The sequence below is a fragment of the Stegodyphus dumicola genome, chromosome 1 (genome assembly GCF_044657685.1).
Source record: "Stegodyphus dumicola isolate Sdum_Otavi_A_Nest chromosome 1, ASM4465768v1".
In the NCBI taxonomy this organism is placed as follows: Eukaryota; Metazoa; Arthropoda; class Arachnida; order Araneae; family Eresidae; genus Stegodyphus; species Stegodyphus dumicola.
Window position 1 is genome coordinate 252927943 of NC_140768.1, and position 23416 is coordinate 252951358.

General features: G+C 31.5%; 1 protein-coding gene across 1 annotated transcript in view; it reads left to right on the forward strand.

The window, feature by feature from the left end:
* Positions 1–6090: 6090 nt before the first annotated feature.
* The window catches only part of LOC118205520 (cytochrome P450 4V2-like), a 223504-nt gene continuing 206178 nt past the window's right edge, over positions 6091–23416 (forward strand). Inside the window, exon 1 of the mRNA XM_085827323.1 lies at positions 6091–6365. Within this exon, the coding sequence (XP_085683449.1) occupies positions 6122–6365 (244 nt within the window). The 5' untranslated portion in view covers positions 6091–6121. The remainder of the gene's footprint in view (positions 6366–23416) is intronic.

Here is a 23416-nt window from a genome sequence, read left to right on the forward strand (position 1 = left end):
CTTTGCAGATAAGGTTTTTGTCGCTTAGACGTCGTTATTGTGTCTTTCGCAGGTGATATTTTGGTTGTGAAAGCATTGTATCACGACGTCTTAAAGACGCCTAAATGTTCGTAAAATTCCACTCTTTTGCAACAATTTTGAGAAGGTCTTTATTATTATGTCCTTGTGTTACATATTGATTTATGCAGAAAAATAAGCTTAATAATTAATATATTTTTCTTCTTTTTTAAAATTTTGTATACCTTGTATTTATCTAAATTTTAAATATTTTATCATCTCCTGAAAACCAGAAGATAATACAGTTTTTTCTCTTTAGACTAAATATGCGTAATTAATAATAGCCTTAATTATTTTCAGTGCTTTAAACTATATTTTTTAAATAGCTTAAATTCTAAGTTACTATTATTTAAGATTTCATCATTTTTTCCTTAAGTGACAGTGGTTATTATAAACATATAACATTAATAAATAGGTTTTAAGTAAATAAAACTCAATTAGACATAAAGTAAAGATATGTATGTGGGTAAACTTCTGATAACAGCGTTATCACATTTATTTCTGTTTAATCTCAGAGACATTGAAAATTTCCCCTGTCATGATAAATTAGGAAGCGGTTCTTAAGGTAACATAATCAGTATTTTACCTGAACTCTGAACTGAAGTATAAATTTATTCGCGTTTCACAGTAAAAAATATAACAATTAACTTCTATATCTCCAAGATATCAAATGAAAGACAGTATAAAGTAGTTAATAAATGTGATCAAAACATTTTATACAAAAATATACCTAAATCTAATAACTTCCCATATTCATATCTAATATGAAATAATAACCTAGCAAACAACATATATGACAGCACTATTTAAGAAAAAACATGAACTAGTAGTGTTTGAAAATATAAATAGCAGAAGGAAGGTAACGGAACTAAAATTTCCAATTGATAAAAAAATATTTGTGTTTTTTAAATAGTAAGCAATTAAAAGTGCAATAATTATGGATTGCAGTATTTACTAGTAATGCTGATGTTTCTTAACACCATTTTTTTTCGATTATATATAATGTATTTACTTATTTTTAGTTTCCACATTTTAGAATAGTGGTAGATTACAATGATTATTTCATACACTTTTTATGATCAATAACTTTCGTTTTATTAATGTACAGAAATAATTTAAGTAATATGGTATACGATAGTAAGCTAAGTTAAAGTAAGCTCTTCGTTAAATAGCACACGATGAAACTTTTTGTTTCTATTTATTATGAATGTTTTTGTTATCACAAGTACATAAAAAGTAAGGCAGGAAAATAGAATATACTTAAATTTAATAAAAAATAAAACCTGATTTCCAACATTCAATTATTGAGATAATCTAATAAACATACATAACGGCAATATTAAAAAAACGCGAATTACACAGTGTTCGGAAGAATAGATACCAAACGAAAAGTAATAAAACTGCAATTTGCAATCTATAAAAAATATGTAGTGTTCTTAATATTACACAATTAAATATCACATAATTATAGATTACAATATTTCATAGAAATGCTAATGTTTCCTTAACACTAGTTTTTCGATCATACATTGCAAACACTGTTTAAAATCAGGACCTTTTCTGCATACTGTACAAAAGACAATATGCTATAAAATGTGCATTATTAGTAATCTTAATAATTAATTAATTGCTTATATTATACATATATTCAATTCATCTTCAGCAGTCATATTAAGTACTGGTACCAGTCCAATAATTTCTTTGTATTTTGAAAATAATGAACATATCATAACAGCTTGAATTGTTGTTGCTTCTGTATTGATTGCATTTTCAGCAAAACCAGATAATGCCTTACCGTTGTATATTATTTTTGGTTTTACATGAATTAATTTTGAGCACCAACACAATAATCGTTTAATATGAATGATATACGATATAGCACTTAGAACGTTATAACCGAATCGCTAATCCGTGTATCCAAATATTGCACCGCTTGGAGAACACCAACTACGGAAACACATAAAACACCAAAACAAAACACTAGTTCACGAACCTATATTCACAATTAGCATTGTAGCCCGTTGCTTTTGATATTTTCTAAATGATTTATCCAAACGTTTGGTGTGTTCTTGTACAGCAGATATTCAGAATAAGCATAAATTTGGCATTTCTAAGATGATTTATCGTCAATTCAGAGGCTTCCAAACAGGAGCTCACAGGAATGCAAATTCACTCACTGAAGGCAGTTAAAGTAAGTAGATACAGAACAATGAGAAGATTCACAATGCGTTCTTTGATTGACAGCGCATTCATTACATTTACTTTTAATATAAGCAATATTATTTATATCAGTCATTGCTTGATTCAATTTCAAACATGCAGTCAGTCTTTTCAAACGCCTTACAGATGGCATCTTTACCAAATTATCTGACAGAACTGCTAGAATCTGAATTAATTGCGCAGTTCCTTGTTCGAATTTGGCAGCTAGGCAAAGCGTGCAAATCTCGAGATGTTCGGTCGATGTTCGGTGGCTCGTATAAGCATCCGGTAAATAATGTACAGGTCTGCTTCTAGACTGTCGATGAGTTTTCCGTCATATTAGACAGTCGTGAATTCGTCCTTACTTCAAAAATAAGGAATAAAGTCATATTTCAGTAGTGAAATAATTGCTAACATGTGATTTGCATTGATTTCGGAAATATGATATTTTAAATTATGTAAAATGCATAACTTAATAGCTCACTTTATAGATTAGTTTCGTTTTTAAATATTTTGCTATAATATTTATAAAAAAATATTTTAAATATTAATTATTTGAACAAAATTTTAAACCATTATTTAGCATGTATTTTTAGTACTCATTAAATTTAATAAATCAAAAGTATTTATATTAAATTTACATTTTGTTAGATGAATCTACCTTAGATTAATATATTCAAATGAAATAAAGTAATGAAACATTGCAAACTAAACAAAGTAATGAAACAAGTAAATTTTATGCGGACTTCAGATTCTTGAAAGGGCAGATTTAGTCTCTTTTCATTCTAAAAGTAATGCTGATGAACTAAAAAAAATGCTAAAACGACCACATCTAAAAGCGGTCATATCATGATGTTTCAGAGACGTCGACAAATTGCCAAGATGCAACGGCAAATATTTTGCGTCTTCGCAACGTTGTAAAGACGTCATAAAAGTTACCACTTTGCAACCTCTCGGACCAGTTTGCAACATCGTTGGAACGTCGTGTGGTACTTGGGTACGAATTTAATGCGATGAATTTTTGACCCCGTAATGCCTTTCAATGTTCATTACAAAAGTATTACATGAATTAGATTTTGGGTTTCCATACCTTGATGATATTTCAATCGTCTCTTCATTAGAAGAAGAATGTATAATTGCACTTAAAATTAGATGTCTACCGATTATAGCAGTATAGAAATAGTATTAATATAGCTAATTCGAATAAGAGGGTTGCTTGAGGTAAGAATATCTGAGTTACCTCAAAACCGTAGAAAATTCTCGTCCACTGCCGGAAAAAGTAATTCACAATTTTAAACTACTCACAACAATATATGGACTTCATACAGTTCTTGGCATGATACATTTTTATCGTTTTTATCGTTGTTGTTTACACTAAGTTTAAGCGATAAGTTGCGGTAGTAGCATCAGAAGATGAGGAAGTAGTAGATAAGGCGATAAGTTGTGCTGTATAGAAATCTAATTGCCGCAAATTCTGTCTATTTGTATAAGGCAAAAAAAAGGGTTGTCAGTTCCTCGTTCAAAGTGCTGTTGATGTGTTAATTGTACTTACTTGTAAAACTGATTCTAAAGACTGTAACTCAAGTTACTGTTAAATCCTTGCACATTTATGCTGATATTGGGAAAATCAACGACTTATTCTTTTAAATATCACTTATTTAAATACTGATGGTATTTACGTATGGTATAAATTTACGTGCAAATTTATTTTCACCCTCAAAAGAAAAAATAGAGAACATTCAATTCAAATAATTCATGAGACTTGTTATATATAAATTACTTAATAAAGTAATATACTTATTAAGTTAGCTATATTTAAATAAAGTTTCGGATAAACTCAAATTAGAAGAAAATTTCTCGCGTTCTCTCAAATTGGCAGATTCGCACTCATTAAATTCAAGTTTTTTCGCTTATTTTCTTAAACATATTGCAATTTCACACTACAAGTATGATTTTACATTTTTCGATACACATTCTGTTGAGGAAAGCTAAACATTTCTGTCTTTTGTGTATTGGCTTTTTTGGGACTTGTGTCTATACATTTTGTTTGAAATAAGTTAAGAAATTTCTATTTCCTCTGTATGATATTCGTATAACATTTTAATTGCTATTTTTAAAAGAAGTATTTTTCCTAAATTGTAATTTTATATTCTGTTTTTAATTAAATTTATAAATTTTAAGCAATTTTATCTGCGTAACTAGCAGACTGAAACTAAAGCAGCTCTTGTTTTATAAAGGCATATATGTAATTTATCTACCGATTTAATGTATTATTGCTTTTACTATGACATCTTTATAAAGTTCTTTGGAGATTTTAATGTATTATTTAATTTATTTATTATTACTTTAGTAAGATCTATTCTTATTTTATTAAGATCTATTCTTATTTTATTAAGATCTATTCTTATTTGAGTAAAACCTATTCTTTATCGTTCTTATGTCAGAAGCTTTAAACGTTTTCTAATAATACAGCTGAGACTTCATTTCTAAAATTAAAGGAGCTGGAACACTATAAAATGCCGACAGAAAAAGGAGAAATAAATAAATAAAATAACAAGTAAAAGAATAAATAATGAAAAATTAAATAAAATATAAAGGGATGAAAATATTAATAAATTTAATTAAGTAAATAATGAATTAAGATAGCATGAAAATTAAATGAAAAGGAATAAATAAATAATTAATTTATACAAAGTCAAAAGCTTTAAAGGAAATAATTAAAGAAATTATAGTAAGTAATTTCATAATAATAAAGATATAATACAAAGGATAAAAGGCATGTTTACTTTATAAGCCGCCGAGAACGATGTATACGTACTATTGTGGGTTTCTGATATTACGCTTCGTACTGAGGTATATATGCATTTTTATTTTAGCATCCAATCCATTTAAATACATTTTGACCAAATGACATAGCCCATAAAATTTCCTTTTTGGGTCCGCATTTTGATAAGGAGGATTTTTTTCCTCACCTGCTGCATTTTCCCAGCATTATCCTTTTCTCGTGGAAATTCAGTCGTACACTCTGTTTCTAGTAACAACATTAGTTTTAATAACTAAATAAAATATTACATTTTCTTAAATTCTGTTAACAATATTTTCTATTAATATTGCAATTTAGGTGTAAAATGGAGTTTGTCTGATTTAAAACTTTAGTGCGCTCTGGTTAATTGTATAACTGTGAGAAACACCGGAACCAGGCACTGATTGAATTGAAATCTTGATCTCAGGAAACGTTTTCATCCCTTAAAACAGGTACTAATAACACATTGAAATTCTTAAGTTCATAACTTGCAAATGATCATGACAACAGATCTTTCTTTAACAGCATAAATTATTAACTCGTTAATTTTCTTGCTCTGTGTCGTTTGAGTATTCTGGTATCCTTACCTTTATATTTACTGAACATAACCATTACCTTTTATCATTTTTAATTAATATTTCCTTCAGAATATTGTCAAAATCGAAATATCGGTTCAAATAAGTCGTTTAAAATCCTTTCCGTTTTATTTTCAACTATGCTACAATTTTTTAAAAAGAATGTTTCACTTGATATTACAGTTTTAATACATTATCATGCGTAATTTTGAAAGAAGCCCACAAATAAGAATAACCATCTTTAAATAAGCCAACTAAATAATGCTAAACGAAACGAAATGAAATATTATTATATAAAGTTTCAAAATTCATATCTGAAGGTCATGCCATTCATACAAAGCAGACAAGTGCTTAACAGGAAGATAACGTCAACTTAAAAACTGAAGGCCAATTGCGTCGCCCTAATCAATTCACCAAATCACGTGATAGTCCCTTCCCGTGAAAGTTGTAAACAATGTTCCTCACTGTGTGAACGAGCGTATCCGGCATGGCATCGAGCATTGTGTCTACACTCTTAGATGTGAAATCAGCAGACGTTTTTAGCATTTTCATTACGCTTTTACTCGCTGTACTATTCTGCGGAATTTTGATATTCTTGAAACATGCATTTCGCAGAAAAAAATACAGCAAGCTCATGCCATGTAAAAGTGTGTCATTGTTTGACATATTCGGTAATGTGGCGGATATATTCATTTGTAGAGCTGGAAGACGAGAAACCTCCATCAACGTTTGTGAGTATGATGTTTATTAATATGTGTGCGTGAAATTTAATACTATATCTGTGTGAAATCATTTGTGAAATTTAATGATATGATTTGAGAAGAATGACATATTTTGCAAACATGACATATGGAAACTGATTTGATTACAGTAATCAAATCAGTTTCCATATGTCATCATATCAGTTTTTCTATAGAGTTAATGTTTATCATTAACTCTATAGAAAGGATTAAATGTATGGACTTTCAGCCAGCAAGTTTAATGAAAACAGTAGAAAAGTGAAATTAGCAATTATCGGTTAGGAAATGTTTAACACATCCAGCTAGCAATTCCAAGGTTCAAATCTAAGAATAATATATGATTTGTCCTGGTTCCTCATTTGAAATGTCTACTGTCCCTTCTTCCACCATGCCTGCGTGATGTAACGGTAGCACACTCGGCGCGTATTCGTGAGGTCCAGGTTCGAGATCAGGCGAGGGAACATCAAATTTTTCACGTTTCTTGCCAAAAAAAAAAAAAAAAAAAAAAAAAAAACCTAATGACTCTATAGTGGCGATCGAACTTAAAAGGAAGTGGATGATAGTCGTCACCACCAGGATTTGGCGATTGGCAGTGTTGCCACGCTACCTGGAAAACTGGGAAAAATCAGGGAATTCGGAAGTTGACCAGAAATGTCAGCTCCAGCCATTTTAGTTTTCAGTAATCTCGAAAATCGAGATGTGCTGACATGTTGAGCGAAAGAAAATGCCTTCCTATTCTAATATAAAACTAGTTTAATCGTAATAGACTGTTCACACGAGATTTCGAGAAAATTATGATGAGCAGTAAACCGGACATTTATGATGAGCAGTACATGTGGCATTTTGCTATTGGCGTCAATTTTCAAAATCATGCTTAGCCCATACCGTATACCAGGATTTACCACAAAACCTTTTTGCAAGTCCTATTCCGATTTGAAACGTTTACGATTTATAAACGTTGTAAGGCTAAACATACTTTAAAGAAAATTATTCAGTATTTTAAACAAAACTACTTAGTATTTTAAATCACGTAAACATAATTATTAAAATTTTTCCCTATTTTTTTTCTAGTTTTTTAATTATTTAGTTTCATACTCTTATTTTTCATATCTATAGGGTATTTTGAAATCTGTTGGTAGTGAATTTCACTTCTTTTGCGTTTTCGTCTAAAACTGGTTCTAAATTTCTTACTTTCTGTCTATACATATATTGGTCTACCTAATTATTAAACAATGGATTGTAAATCTCATTAATTAAGTAGAATATTTTTTGTATATTTGTGGAACGACAGTTTTTGACGTTCTGTCACACACACAGCTTAGCAAAAAGAAGCAAAGTAAACCTTTATTTTATTTTTACATTTATGTAGTGGTAGCTGCGCTATCTCATTTCAGAGGAATTTTAACACTTCCCCGGGCTAAAATTACAAAATTTCAAGAAACTATACAAAACGCATTAATTATTAAAGCAAAATTCATTTGCTTAATTACAAAATACTTACAAACAACATGAATTACTATGGCATTACCATATTGGAAACAATTCCTTTTTTCTCAGGAGCAAAAATAGAACTTTACTTGCTATAGGAAGCACTGCAATCTTTGTCATTGCCCTTTTATATTCCCATAAATTTAGTTTGATTTATAATACTTCTTACTTTTTTATTGGAATCATGATAACAATACGCCCTAAAATCCATTTACAAATTGGTAGGTATTCCTCCTTGATAAGTACCACGATACCAAGAGAAATATTTTTTCTTTCACCATCTACTTGATTCTCTGCCGTACAGTTCTTAAATAATCAGTCGATCATTTATTCCAAATAATCTAAACAAGCTTTGTTATAGGAATAATGCCAGAGATTCAGTTAAGCAATTCTCATTTATGTGTATTATTAGAGGCTCCGGAATTGCGTTTATCAATCTACCTATTAAAATATGACTTGATGTCAAAACTTCAAAATCGTCAGAATTGTTGGAAATCAGTATAAGAGGTCTAGAATTTAGCATTCTCTCCACTTGCACAATTACTGTTTCAGACTCCTCGTTCGCAAAATATAAATTTCCTATCGTCTCTTAGCTGGTGCTTTGCGTATTATACAACGGCCTTCCATAGCACTCCTAATGCACATAAGATTTCCTTTCCCTCTGTCAGGATTCAATCTCTGGAACTATACGTTGTAAGCACTTGTAGGGATGAATTGGCTTTGAATTAGCGTGTTATGAGATCAGCAGATTGTCTTTGGTTGAATAATAAAACCAAGTATCTAGATTAGTCAACGTTTGAATCTGGTGAACAAGATTTCGAACGAAAGACATTCACCTTCTGCTGGATACTTTGACGCAATAAATGTCACTTCAGAATATCTTTAAAAAGGATATTAAGTTCAACCTTTAAGATATAGAAGCTTTTTCTGACCTTAAGATCTAGAAGCTTTTTCTGTTCTATTCCAAATTTTAGAACATACAGTACACCAAGTAATTCTAGTCAAAGCAGGGAAATCTTTTTCACAGTTGAAATTCTACTTTTCGAGGTCAGCAAATTTTCAGAAATTCGTTCTCGATGCTGCACGTTTACATAAACGACTGCACCATACGATTTTGGGCTTGCGTAAGAAAGAAAACGTGGTTCTATATATTTTCATCACCTAAATTTAAAACAAATCTTGGAATACTAATGTTGCTTAGTTATGAAAGATTGCTAAACAAATGAGATAACTTGTAATCCATAGCCCTCCCATAGGAAGTACCTTACATAAACTACCATAGGAAGCTCAACATCCTATGGTAGTTTATGTAAACAATAGGTTTTTATAATAATTCCCATACATAAACCTTACATAAACTACCATAGGAAGCTCAACATCCTATGGTAGTTTATGTAAACAATAGGTTTTTATAATAATTCAAATACATAAATCTTACATAAACTACCATAGGAAGCTCAACATCCTATGGTAGTTTATGTAAACAATAGGTTTTTATAATAATTCCCATTTCTTAACTAAATACTTATCTTTCGTCACCCATTTGAGTATATTCACCTCAGCTGTAAGCATAATTTTCTTTGCTTTATTTGAAATTTTATAGCTTCTAATACGTCATTTGCTCCTCTAAGAAGATCATCAACGCACATACACTTGTCAAGAATTTGAAAGGTATCTGAATACACATGTCTGTGTATTCAGATACCTTTCAAATTCCAGCTTTATAGTTGTCTCCAACAAAACTACACTTGAATTTACACCGAAGAGTACACATTTAGGTCTATACACTTCTAACTGATCATCAGGATTCTGAAAAGATTAAAAAATATTCTCAAAAAATAAAAATCTAACTACATTTTGGTCTTCCTCAGTTAAGACAATTCGTAAATGCTTTTTCAGCATCTCTTAACATTGCAACTCCATTAAGTCTAAAGTACTATATCAGTAAATGAAATATGTTTGGATTCAGATTAATGCCAGGCTACAAGCAATCATTCAGGAACAAATTTCCTATTTCATGTGAGCTCGCAATAAATATAATTCCGTAGTAATACAATACGCATTTCCGTAGTAATGCTTTCGTCTCTATACACTGCCTGATGCGACATATATAAAAGACTGAATTATTTACTGATTCTGTAATATCTAGCGCTTTTTCTATTATTCCTTGATCTAGATACTCATTTAAAGTTTCTATATATTTTAAGTCCAGTGCGTTATCATACTGCATTTCCTTACTAAAATCTTTATTCTTTTCTCTGAGATTCCCAAACTGTAGTTTAACTGTTCCGGTTTTAATTCCATGGCAAACTAATAACATAACAACCCTCTTTGAAATTAAGAGTTTTATTCAATATATCCAGTGCTTTTATCTTCATCGTAAAACTAGAATAATTTCTAATACCACTGATTCCAAATAAAAAACCTTTGTTAAGTTTCGTCGTAAATCAATCCACAATGCACTTATTGTTTATTATGTCTCATGTGGCAAATCTTCAATGCCTTCATTCACAAAATAACCAAATGCTGTGTTTTGCAACACTAAATTTACCTAGATCTTATCAAATCGAAAAATAATTTCGATCCAAGAAGTAACTAGGTTTTATCCGGTTTGTAAAAGCCTAGATCAGCTAACGTAGCTCTTCCTGAAATCGCAGCATTACAGATATCATTTTTCTAGATGACATCAAGTGAGTAATTTTCGGAATTACCAAAAATGTTCTAATTTCCGACTGTATATTTTTTCTATTAAAACTAACTGCACTCTCTCTCGATTTCACCGTTGTTAAAATCTCTGGAGAGCATCCTACTGACTGATTTAGAATTTCTTTCTGAAAATTGAGCTTTTCAGCTAATCTCTGGAGAGCATCCTACTGACTGATTTAGAATTTCTTTCTGAAAATTGAGCTTTTCAGCTAATTCAGATGAACAAAGATGGATCAGGATTCCATTATCAAGCAAAGTTCTGGATAAAAGTAATTTCCCTTAATCATAACAACTGTTGATACCACAAAGGCGCGGGGTAAGGAGGGAGATGTTTTGTAGGTATTCTAGCTTTCAGCAAGAGAAATTACTCCTACTCTTTCCAGATCTTTAGTGAATCCCTTAGAGCAAGATACATGTACAGTCCAGACGGCGAAGTACGGAGAAAATACATTTCAGGTTTTATGAACTTTTAAACAGAAATTGATAAAATGCTGGCCCTTTTAAAGCAACCTGTATTATCCTCTTAAATCACTAAATCTTAGGATTTTGCGGTTATTAAAGGCACCTAAGGGCATGTTATTTGAATGTGGGGAAAATATAATGAGAATAATTCTGGTTTCTTCCAGAAAAAAAAAAGTCAGGTTTCAATTCTGGTTGCGTCAATACGTGTTGACTTCGTCGTGGGATAAAGTTATGCTCTGAGCTATATAAAACTATTTCAAAAATTAGGTTTCTTTAGATCGGATAACGGGCAGGTCACTGTATCAAAAGATGATGAGACCTACAAAAATTTTAGCAATAGTTCCAACTCAGTGTTCAATCGCTTTCAAGGCAACTCAATTATTAATCGCTTTTCAAGATTTTTGTCGACGTTGATGAAAATCTATTAAGAGTTGAAATAAGCAATGTTGAAGTTATCTGCTACGAAATGGTGGTTGAAATAAAAGACAATAGCGTAGAGGATGATGAAGGCAAAATTACTATTCAAATTATTCCGTGTTTTATAAAATACTGAGATAACGATCTTCAAAATGCTGTTGTAATAAAAAGTACAATGACGTGCTTTGAAGAACTAGAAGAAAGTATCTTTAATTGTAATTAGTATTGTTGTAAACAAAATCAAAGTAATATTAATAGTTTTTTTTAAATGTGTAATTGTCATGTTGTACAAAAATACATACATATAATTAAAATAAGTATAATGTGCATAATTTTTCTTTTAAATCACTATACATTGATCAAGTTAATAAAAATTATAATTATTATGGATGTGAATATGATTCAGAATGATAAGGATATCTCACTTATACGTCTCTCATGCTGATAACTTACGCGCTTTTTTCCACTGGTTCCTTTAGAATCGTAAAAGGAGATAAGATTGTATTTTCCAAATGATATGTGATGTTAAGTTATTGATATGTATGCGATAACATCATTGAATGAAATGAGATAAGGGCGCAAGTTTATTAGCTGAAAATATATTAATTTTATTGTAAACTTATAAACGCGATATGCATTCATCTAGTTGAGTTAAATATTTCGAAAAATGTGCATTCTGTATCGTTTTTTTTGTTTAATGTTTTTTTCTTACTTTAGCAATCTTCATTATCAAAGAAAAACTAAAAACACAGAAAAAAATTTTCAATTTACGTAGCATAAGCCTTGAAGACATAACAAGTAATTCACGTAAATAAGGTTTTTCGAATTAATAAGTGTATTTAATTGAAAATCAACTAAAATTTAAAAACAAATAAGCTTATTTAACATATGTCTAACATATTAATATAATACGTTTTGTTGGTGGTGGTGTATTTAATTATGGCAAAGCACACTAGGGCTATCTGCCTAAGAGGAGGGATGCCTTTCGTGGAGGACTTTCTAAGGGAAACTGGCTCGTATACACGTTACACATGGGGAAAACCACGAAAACACCCATGCAGCCAGCCCGTTCGCGGGATTCGAACCTCGGACCGAACTACCAGTGTTCAGCGACTTTACCGCTCGGCCGCTGGTGGGCCTACGTTTTGTTGGAAAACTGTACTGCACTGGAAAATAAAACTGCAAATTTTTTATTAATTTTCTACCTTTTTAACATCGATATTTGATTTTCATATAAAAAGTTACAGAGTTATTATTCTTAATAATACAATAAAATTTCTTCAAATATATCCTTTTTGAATTCATCATCGTCATCAGAATTTGAGAATAAGTAATTGATGAATTGTAACAGTTGCGCGACCTATATTGCTTTAAATGGTTTCGCTTAACTTCATTCGTGCTTCGTTCGTGAATTCCGTCAAACATATGTTATCGGTTTCAATATTAAAATTTATCAATGAGGATTTTTTTCCTTTAATATGTATTTTATTGCTGAAATTAAAAGAAAACATAGACTAATACTGTAAAAAATATATATTTTAAAATGAATAAACAGCATTTAAAAAAATGAATAAACAGAGTAACGGAAAACCGAGTTGATGTGTAAGTAGAGTCACGGATGATTTAACTGATGTTGTTGTAAACAGAATTAAAGGATAAAGAAGAGTTACGAAAGACCTCCGTGAAGGGTGAATAAAGCCACTGTAGACTTAAGACATTAGTAGGCATTTATTATTATAAGCTTCAAATTAATATCTGCTGACTAATGAAGCTGATTTATGCGCAGGTTTTATTACGTAAATAACTGCAAACGAAGTAATTCTTTTTATAGGAATATTCTCAAATTTTTAAATCTGTGGGTAGTTATAATTAACATCCGGATGTTTATCAAACTAAAACTTAATAAATGCAATAACAAGCCCATGGTTAAAGTATAAATAGGTCTCAAAGCATATTTTTAATTAACTAATTTTGGAATACAGACATGAAAAAACGAAATTTTTTATGGAATATCAAATTACGAAATGGCTAGCAGTGTTAATATGTATGCATCTCTGTTTGAGGTGAGGTTCTATTTGAAGTTATACATAATTTCGTTAATAGGTTATATATGTGTTTGCTCTTTCGACGTTATTTCTATGATATTTTGCATTATTTTTTAAAAAGAGATAGATTGAAATAATTACGTAGAAGTAGTTCGCGAGCAATTAATTTCTGCTAATCATTCGTGGTTTAAAAATTCGTGACTATTTTCAGTTGTACAGAGTGTCTCGAAAGGTCGTTGCCAAACTTAACATGCTGGTCTTTCATACCATGACAAAGAATATTTACATAAGAACTTGTGTTCAAAAATGCGAACGGCGTCGGCTAGAGCGCAATATTCGCAAGAGTAAGAAGGGAAGAAAGAAAAGATGTCAAAAGAAGTGTTACTATGACTTTTATTTAAAAAACATTGTCAGGTTTATCTTACGTTCTATAACAGTTAATTTTTAGTTAAAGTTACTTTGCTTTCCATTCTTAATTTCAGCTTACAACTTCCGGCCACAATGTATTTTCAGAATCGCGGTCAAATGCAAATGAGGGGAAAAGTATTTAACTTTGAAGTTCTACTGACTTCGTTAGAGAGTCAGATAGTCTGAGCAGTGCGCGTTCGCCTTTTACGCTACTCTCTCTCTTAAGCTATTATTACCCTCGGCCTTAAATTAGGCCTTTGATAGCTTCGCCGTTAGTTAGCGTTAAGGGGCCAACTCTGTTAGAACCTTGATAGCTTCGGCTATGTCTTTTTAGTTAAGTTTTACTTCTTAGTGTACTACCTGAGTTCAAGCCAAAGTGGAGGCTTTATTGTAGACTCCAAGGAGTCGGCTGTTAAATTTATTTTGAATAATAAAAGGTATTTAACCCTTCTTGAGTTCTGCTCTCTGTTCACTGAACTAAGCGATTATTCGCTTACCAGTTCTTAAGGTTCCTCATTTTCAGCTTTAACTTAAAAGCAGGAATATTACAACATAGTTAAATTATAGAACCTATTCACAATTCCTTCCTTTCACCACAATGTATGCTTCACAACGTAACATCCATGTCCATGTCCAAGTTCCATGTCCGATGTTATGGTCGTCTCGTACACTATGGACTTAATATATCCGAACAAGTAGAAATCCAGGGAAGTCAGATCAAGATATAGCGACGGCCATGCGACTGGTCCGCCTCTGTCAGTCCAGCGATTAGGATATGTCCTATCAAGGTATTTTCGCACAGTGCTGCTAAATTGTGCAGGCGCTTCACCATGCTGTAACCATATATTTCAGCGTGTAGCTGCTGGAACGTCAACCATGAAATCCGGCAACACTCTTTCTGCAAAATGTCCATAAAGAATTGAGTTAGTGAACCAATTTATTCTGTCCTGCAATTATCACATTTTCCACTATCCCATAAGACTACTAATATTACCGTCTACCGGTCGACATTCGCATTTTCGGACACACTTTCCTACGTAAATCTTGTTTGTCATCGCATAACAAACCAGCATGTTAAGTTTGGCAACGACCTTTTGAGACACCCTGTCATATCCCTTTATGGTTTTGAAGCATACATTTTCGATATACTAGGGATACAAGGGTTTCAGATTAATCCTATCTGGTAAATGAAAATTTAAGTACATCTTTCAAAGTAAAACAAATCTGTGTTATTTTGATGCGTCGGTTATTTAAACAGTTCTTGTAAATTTCAAGTATTATTTCTTGCAAATATTCGCAATGAAAGCGAAATTTCGCTTTCCATATTCTTTGTAATTCGTAAGATAATAGAGTCAGGGCTACGAAATTTGGTACATAGGTGCATTTAGACAAGACCCAGTGCCCCTCAAAGCAATTTTTTTCAAAATTTGAATCAGCTTTTTTACTTCCTCGTACGAAGTAAAAAGGAAGTATTGTAATCGCGAAAAGTTTCAGGCGGCATATTTCAACGAAAATATCCATTTTGACTGCTATCGAATGCAATTTAACGATTTTTTGCGTGATATCTGTACGTAAGGACAGAATAAAATACTATTTTCCTTCAAAAAACTTATAAAACTGCTTTAAAATAGATTCTGAAGAGAATTTTTCGTGGCATCTGTACGAACGTATGTACGTACGTACGTATCTCGCATAACTCAAAAACGAGCAGCCTCAAAACGTTGAAATTTTGTATATAGGACTGCTATAAGATGTAGATGTGCACCTCGTATTTTGGTTGCAATCGGCCGCACCAAACGTATATAAATATATTTATATATATATATCCACTCTGTTACCTGGCTCAGTGATCTCGGTTTCTTTACTCTTATATGTTTGTAAATTGTACATTTTTTGCTTTAAAAATGATTGTATTATGTTGATTTTATCTTCCGGTTAAGGTTTTATGCCTTTAGTAAATCTGTATGCAATATTTTTAGAATTATCAACAATTTTAAAGTTGCCTAAGTGCCGCTAAGCCTTTTTTTTATGGCGGCCATTGATGTTTACATTTGAAACAGGAGACTAGTGGATTTGTTGCCAATCTAGAGAAACTTAGCTTCGCAACAACAAAGATAACGCATTCATTTATTATTGCCAATTAAATCATGCTTAATTCTTTCTGGAATTTTTTCGAGGAAATAAGTGTTTAAGATTTACTTCGTAATTTTTAATATAGATATTTTCAGTTTTTATGTAACGAAGTGAGAACTGAATTAATTAAATGAGAAATACTCAATCGTCTGTGAAAAACTGTTTCTTTTCTGTTTTGTTTGCTTAATTTCTTTTATACATCATTCTAGCTTTATTACAGTATTTGAACAGAACATATGGCAACGATTAGATAATTCTATTTTTTAAATGATATAAATTTTGTGCATTATGAGTTATAATATGAAAGAAATATATAAGTTAACTGTTATATAATTATTGGATTATATAACAGTTAACTTAGTTTCTGTTATATAATTATTATATAAGTTAACTGTTATGTAATTATTAATACTGTTAAGTGAATCTAGCGCCAGAGTGTCGCTATGGTAAACAAATACTAGAGGGAATTTTAAAGAATGCATTTATTCTATTGTGGTTTATGCGCTGTCGACGAAGTAGATTTAATTCAATCCAATAAGTTTAAATGAAATGCAAGAAAAAATGCGTATAATTTAATATTCCGTACAAGGAAGTCATGTGTTGTACACATCAGATTTTTTAAATTTAATTTTATCTTTTTGAATGAAATTGCATCATTTTGAATAGTTTCATTCTTTTAGAAATGTGGTTTTGGCAACAGTTTTTCATTCAATGCTTTGTACAGTGGACTGCTGACTTGAAAATATGAGATAAAATGCTGCTTAATTTCTTTTGATATTTGGACACTCAACACGCACATCGCAATCTTCTTATATTGACGCGCATCTGTCTCGCGAGGCACAACAGAAAGAATTTCCTTTCTCTCTCTCTCTCTCTCTTTATTAGCTAATGGCAAATAGGTTTGCATATTTTGATTTATGTCATCCACAAAGCACAATTTAGATTGGTTATTGGTTTCTGATGATAGTTTAATTCTTTTAGAAATGTGGTTTTGGCAACAGTTTTTCATTCATTGCTTTGGATACTGGACTACTGACTGTTTTCTCTTGAAAATATGGGATTGTTTGCTTATTTCATTGTATTTTTTTATATTATGCTTTAATATATATTATTTTAATTATATAAAACGTTTAGCATGATTTTTTTAGGAAACAAAGTTCTTAACTTCCTTTATACCATTTGAATTCCTAACATTTTGCAACTGGAAAGATGGTTAATTTATTTATTAGAATAAATAATATATGTGTTCTTTACTTAATATGTTTCACAAACAATAATCAATCAACAAATGGACTGTATTCCTTCACTTTTATTTCATTACACTAGTTATAAATAAAATGTCAGCGATGCGTAATAATTCATACAATATAAGCGAGCCATTCTACATGGCTGTCACAAACACAATTCTATCAAATCAATTATCTTGTTGCCACACATAAAGTTCAAAACTAAAGGAAAAAAACAAAAGAAATTTACGCTGTTTGCAACAATAAAATGAAGCAAACGATACTCACATTAACATCCTGGCCCTCGTTGAAATCCCAGGGGATTTCAACAGTTGGAGCATTTTGAAACTGCTTAGTCTGTAATAAAAGATAAACATAAGAAAAATAATACAGAATATTATATGCGAAGCAGTTCATAGTTTTTAGTCTGAATAGGAAGAGTACACAATTTCACGACTGGTCGTTTTATGACACCATGACCAGTTTCAATACTAGCAACTCTGACTCTTTGATCTGAGCCCGGATGAACAGCAATTATTCTCCCTAATCTCCATTTAAGAGGCGGAAGGTTGTCTTCTTTGATGAGGATTAAGTCATTGACTTCTAAATTGTTTTGACTTTTTTGCCATTTAGGTCTTTGTTGAAGCTGAGACAGGTATTCTCGACTCCATCTTTTCCAGAAGTGCTGAAAAATAAACTGTCTCACATGCCATTTGTCAAGGTGATTGAAGGAACTATAATTTAGGGCTGGTTCAGGTATGGCAGTAAAAGACGTTCCTATTAGGAAATGACCAGGTGTTAATGCAGTTAAATCATTTGGATCAGCTGATGTTGGACACAATGGTCTAGAGTTGAGACAAGCCTCAACCAGCGCTATCAAGGTCTGAAATTCCGGATAGGTCAGCACAGTATCACCAACAGTTCTTTTTAGATGTAATTTCATTGACACTGCCGATTCCCATAGTCCACCAAAATGGGGAGATGATGGCGGGTTGAATATCCATTTTATTTCCTCTAAAGACAAAAATTTGTGAATTTCTTGATTTTGCTTACATTGCAAAAAACATTTTTTGATTTCTTTGTCTGCACCTTTAAAGTTAGTTCCGCAGTCACTATAAATCTCAAATGGTTTCCCTCTTCTTGCAATAAATCGTTTCAATGCACTTAAAAATGCCTTTGTTGACAAATCTTCTACCATTCAAGATGTACTGCCTTGATTACAAAACACACAAATAAGCATACGTAATATTTAAATGATTTTTGTCCACGTCCTGCACGATGTTTAATCATGAACGGTCCAGAAAAATCTATTCCAGTTCGATAAAATGGTCACGATTGTGTTACTCTAGATTCCCGTAGATCAGCCATTATTTGACTTGCAGTTTTAGCTCTAAGTTTGCAACACGTGATACAAGATCTTACTACTTTTCGGATAGCAGATCTAGCAGCTATGATCCAAAATTGCTGTCTAATTAAAGATAGAAGAAGTTCCGGTGCTGCATGCAGATATTTGACATGAAAGTGTCTAATTATGATTTCTGTCAGATTGTGTTTTGAAGGTAATAAGATTGGATGTTTTTCATTTTCTGAGAGTTGCGCATTTTTCAGTCTTCCTCCTACACGTAACACTTTGTTGTTATCTAAAATTGGACAAAACATTGAATTTCTTTAAAAAAGTGAAATCGCTGTATTATTCGGACAATACAGAAAGTTGCAGCTCGAATTTCATTACTAGATAAAAAAGACGTATTTCTTTCTCGATATGCTACTTTAGAATTCGATATGAATCTTAATATCCAAGCAAATATGCGTTGTAACTTTGGAAATGAAGATATATTTGATATAATAGCAAGTTCCTGTACAGGTTCAGAAACTACAAATGAGACTGTTTTACGTGCATCTGGTAATGCCTCTTCATCTATAAGAATATTTTTAGACAAGGCAATCTCACTGCACTTTAACCAAGAAGGACCATTCCACCACAATCGATGAGATAATAGTTCTGCAGGAAATAATCCACGTGAAGCACAATCAGCTGGATTTTCCTTTCCATCAACATGACTCCAGTTCTCAGGTGGTAAAATGCATTGTATTTCAGAAACTCTATTGGATACGAATACTTGCCATTTTTTAGGATCTGACCTTGGTCATGACAACACGATTTGTGAATCACTCCAAGCTTGCACTATACAGACTGAATCAAGCGTGCCAATAACACTGCTGCACATAATTCCAGTCTTGGAATCGTAATAGATTTTAATGGTGCTACACGAGTTTTAGCTGTTAGGAGTTTAACATTAATGTCAGAGTTATTGCAAGTTTTAATATAAATAACTGCTGCATAACCTCTTTCAGATGCATTACAAAATCCGTGAAGTTCACATCGAAAATAATCAGGTAGCAGAAGTTTCCTAGGTATATTTATAGAATTCAAAAGTTTAACTTTTCTACATAGATTTCTCCAACTTCGATCAATCTCGTCTGTTACAGGATCATCCCATGATAATTGTAATTTCCACAATTGCTGAAGGATCATTTTAGCGAGAATTACAAACGGAGCTATCCACCCCAATGGATCGAATAGTTTTGCTACGAATGACAAAATAATCCTTTTAGTCGGAACACTTTGATACTCTATTACACCGACATTACATTTGAATTCATCATTGTCCGGATGCCATTCCAATCCCAGAACTTCCAATGGTTTGCCTTCTATTACACGATGAATATTGTCACTATCTGTGTTTGTTAAGCCAGAGGTTTTTAACAATGACGGTTCACTTGTCGACCATTTGTGAAGCTCAAAGCCACCCCTTTTTAGCAGTTGTTGCAATTCGTCTATCAATACAATACCTTCCGAACTATGTTTTACACCAGTTAACATATCATCAACATAAAAATCTCTTAAAACTATATTCTTTGCCTTTGCAAAGTTCAATCCATCATCAATCGCTAACTGACTCAAAACTTTGGTTGCAAGATATGGAGCAGCTGCAGTTTCATATGTAACTGTTTTCAAACGACAAACTTGTATTTGTTTATACGGGCTATCTCTCCATAATATTCTCTGAAACTCTATCTTTTTCATGAACCTTTATCTGTCTGTACATCATTTTAATATCAGCGGTTATTGCAATGTTATGAAGTCTAAATCTTAGTAAAATACAAATTAAGTCATCTTGTATTTTTGGGCCTATCATTAGCGTATCATTTAAAGAAACACCTGTGGTTGTTTTAACGCTCGCATCGAAAACAACTCTCAATTTTGTTGTTAAGCTAGAGTCCTTCAACACGAAGTGATGTGGGATATAATAGTGTTTATTCTCTAATTTATAATCTGTGTCTAGCCCTAATTCTACGTGTTCTAGTGAAAAGTACTCTTTCATAACTGAATATACTGGTTGTAAATTTCTTTCATACATAACAGCCTCTTCTCCAAGTATTGAAATCTTCTGTACGCCACTTCACGGGAGTCACCTAGAATATCTCTATTATGTTTGAATGGTAATGCAACTGAATAACGACCTGATGTGTCTCTAAAATGCGAGTTTTTAAAATGTTCTTCACAAAGTTTTTCTTCATTTGTTAAAGGTTGTACATTTGGAAACTTTTCTAGCTCCCAGAAAGAATTTACTAACTCATCTGTGTTTGTATTCAAATGATTTACATATACTGGCTCAAAATTTGTAGATTCAAAATTTGTAGTACCCGAAATTATCCATCCCAACCTCGAATTTAGAGCAAATGGTAGATCAGGACCACGTTTGACAATTTCTCCCGTCATTAAATGCAGAAATACATTTACTTCAAATAAAATGTTAACTGATTGTGACTTGTAAAATAATGGATCAGCTAATTGTAAATCACTGAAGTTATCGAAGATGATTGATGGCAAAGATACATAGGGAATGTTATCTGTCACCTTGTCCAGTACAAACGCTGATGTTGATACACGAATATCACTTTTAAAATGAGAAGTGAATACTAAATCGACTTCCCCATTACTTATAGTATTAAATTCTCCTAGACATGATACAGAAATGGAATTATCTTTCACTCGTAATCCTAATTTCTTCACACAATCCCTTGAAATAAATGATCTCTGAGATCCAGTGTCACATAAACATCTACACTTCACAAACTGTTGTTCAGAATTTTGAACTTTTATTAAAGCAGTACACAATAAAATGTGACTGGTTTGATTACCTTTTGCATTCGAATCATAATGAGAGGCACAAACTGTGGCTGAAACGTCCTTAGGACTCGTTAATTCATCTCTTTTAGGGATAGATTGCGTAGGCGGAGGTATACTGTTTAACTGAGTTTTATTCTTTGAATTATTTACAATGTGCAAAATACTGTGATGCTTCTTAAAGCAATGTTGACATGTATTTAAACTCTTGCATGTTTTGAGCAAGTGCATATTAGATAAACAATTAAAACAGTAACGATTAGATTTTACAAATTCTATCCTCTGCTGAACCGATAAATTTAGAAATTTCGAACATTTGGCTAAACTATGATCTCCTTTACAATAACCACAACCCAAAGTAGCAACCAGAACATTATTCTTATTTTGAAACACAGATTTAGGTACCTATTTACTTGTTGATTTGCTATTTTGAAGTGTTCTTGCATAGTTTTTTAGGAATTCAATTAAAGTCGTAAGTTTTGGAATTTCATTAGATTTTAACTGACGTCTCCACCATAATTTTGTAGAAGGGTCTAATTTTTGCAAAATTAAATAAGTCATTAAAGTGTCACCAAAATTATCAATGGTTTGATTCAATACTTCTAAAGAACGAATTATTTCATTAATATTGTCAACTAAATTTAAAATAGCAAATGCTGATTCATTTTGAATAGTTGGTAAGCTTAGAAAACGTTTAATATATGCAAAAATTTGTTCTCTCTTATTTGAATATCTTTCGTCTAACAGATTCCATGCTATTTCAAAATTACAATCCGAAATTTGAATGGTTTGAATAATGCAATATGCTTCACCTTTCAACGAAGCCTACAAATGCTGCAATTTTTGAGCATTAGATAAATTTGTATTATTTCTTACACAAGCACTGAAAAGATCTTTAAAAGCTATCCATTCTGTAATATTACCACCAAAAGTCGGTAATGTTAACTTGGGTAATTTAATATTGTCAAGAACCTGTTCTGAAATTACATTATTAGAATTATTTTTACTATTTTGATTTTTTAATATTTTTTCACCTTTAAATTTCCACAAATAAATTTTATCTGTGAACTCCTGAACATTATTTATTTCGTTTTATAATTCTTTAGTATCTGTAATTAAACCTTCGATTTCAGAATCAAGCTTCCTTAACTCAATTTCTTTTTTTTTTCAATAATTCGACACATTCCTCTAGTTCTATTAAATTAATTTCATCTGCAGTTAAAATAGTTTCAATTTTCTTTACATAATTAGTAACGCTCCTGCGTAAAACCGTTCTTTTTGTTATACGTTCACTCATAATTGATCAATTCAAAAACAGAAATTGTTCTTAAATCAATTAACACTATTATTAAAATGAAATCGAATTCTATGCTGTATTACAACATTGTTCTTAAAATTTAACAACAAATTAAACGAATTTTTGTTCAAAATCCACTTACCTCACAAAGTGAAGTAATTTTTTACCAACCATATGCATATTTTCGTTGTTAGAATACACTTAGAACAGTCACTATCTTCATTAGCTCTCCGGCTAGACTTTTGACCAACAATAAATGTTCTTTACTTAATATGTTTCACAAACAATAATCAATCAACAAATGGACTGTATTCCTTCACTTTTATTTCATTACACTAATTATAAATAAAATGTCAGCGATGCGTGATAATTGATACAATATAAGCGAGCCATTCTACATGGCTGTCACAAACACAATTCTATCAAATCAATTATCTTGTTGCCACACATAAAGTTCAAAACTAAAGGAAGAAAAACAAAAGAAATTTATGCTGTTTGCAACAATAAAATGAAGCAAACGATACTCACATAAACAATATGTATTAAGGAATATTGCGTATTTCATTGTAATTTTGTTATATACGAGTATAATACATTTTTATTAATTTTTATAACGTTCTTCTGCAGAGAAAAATTCTGTGCAGTTTCTAAATTTAATGTTTGGTGTT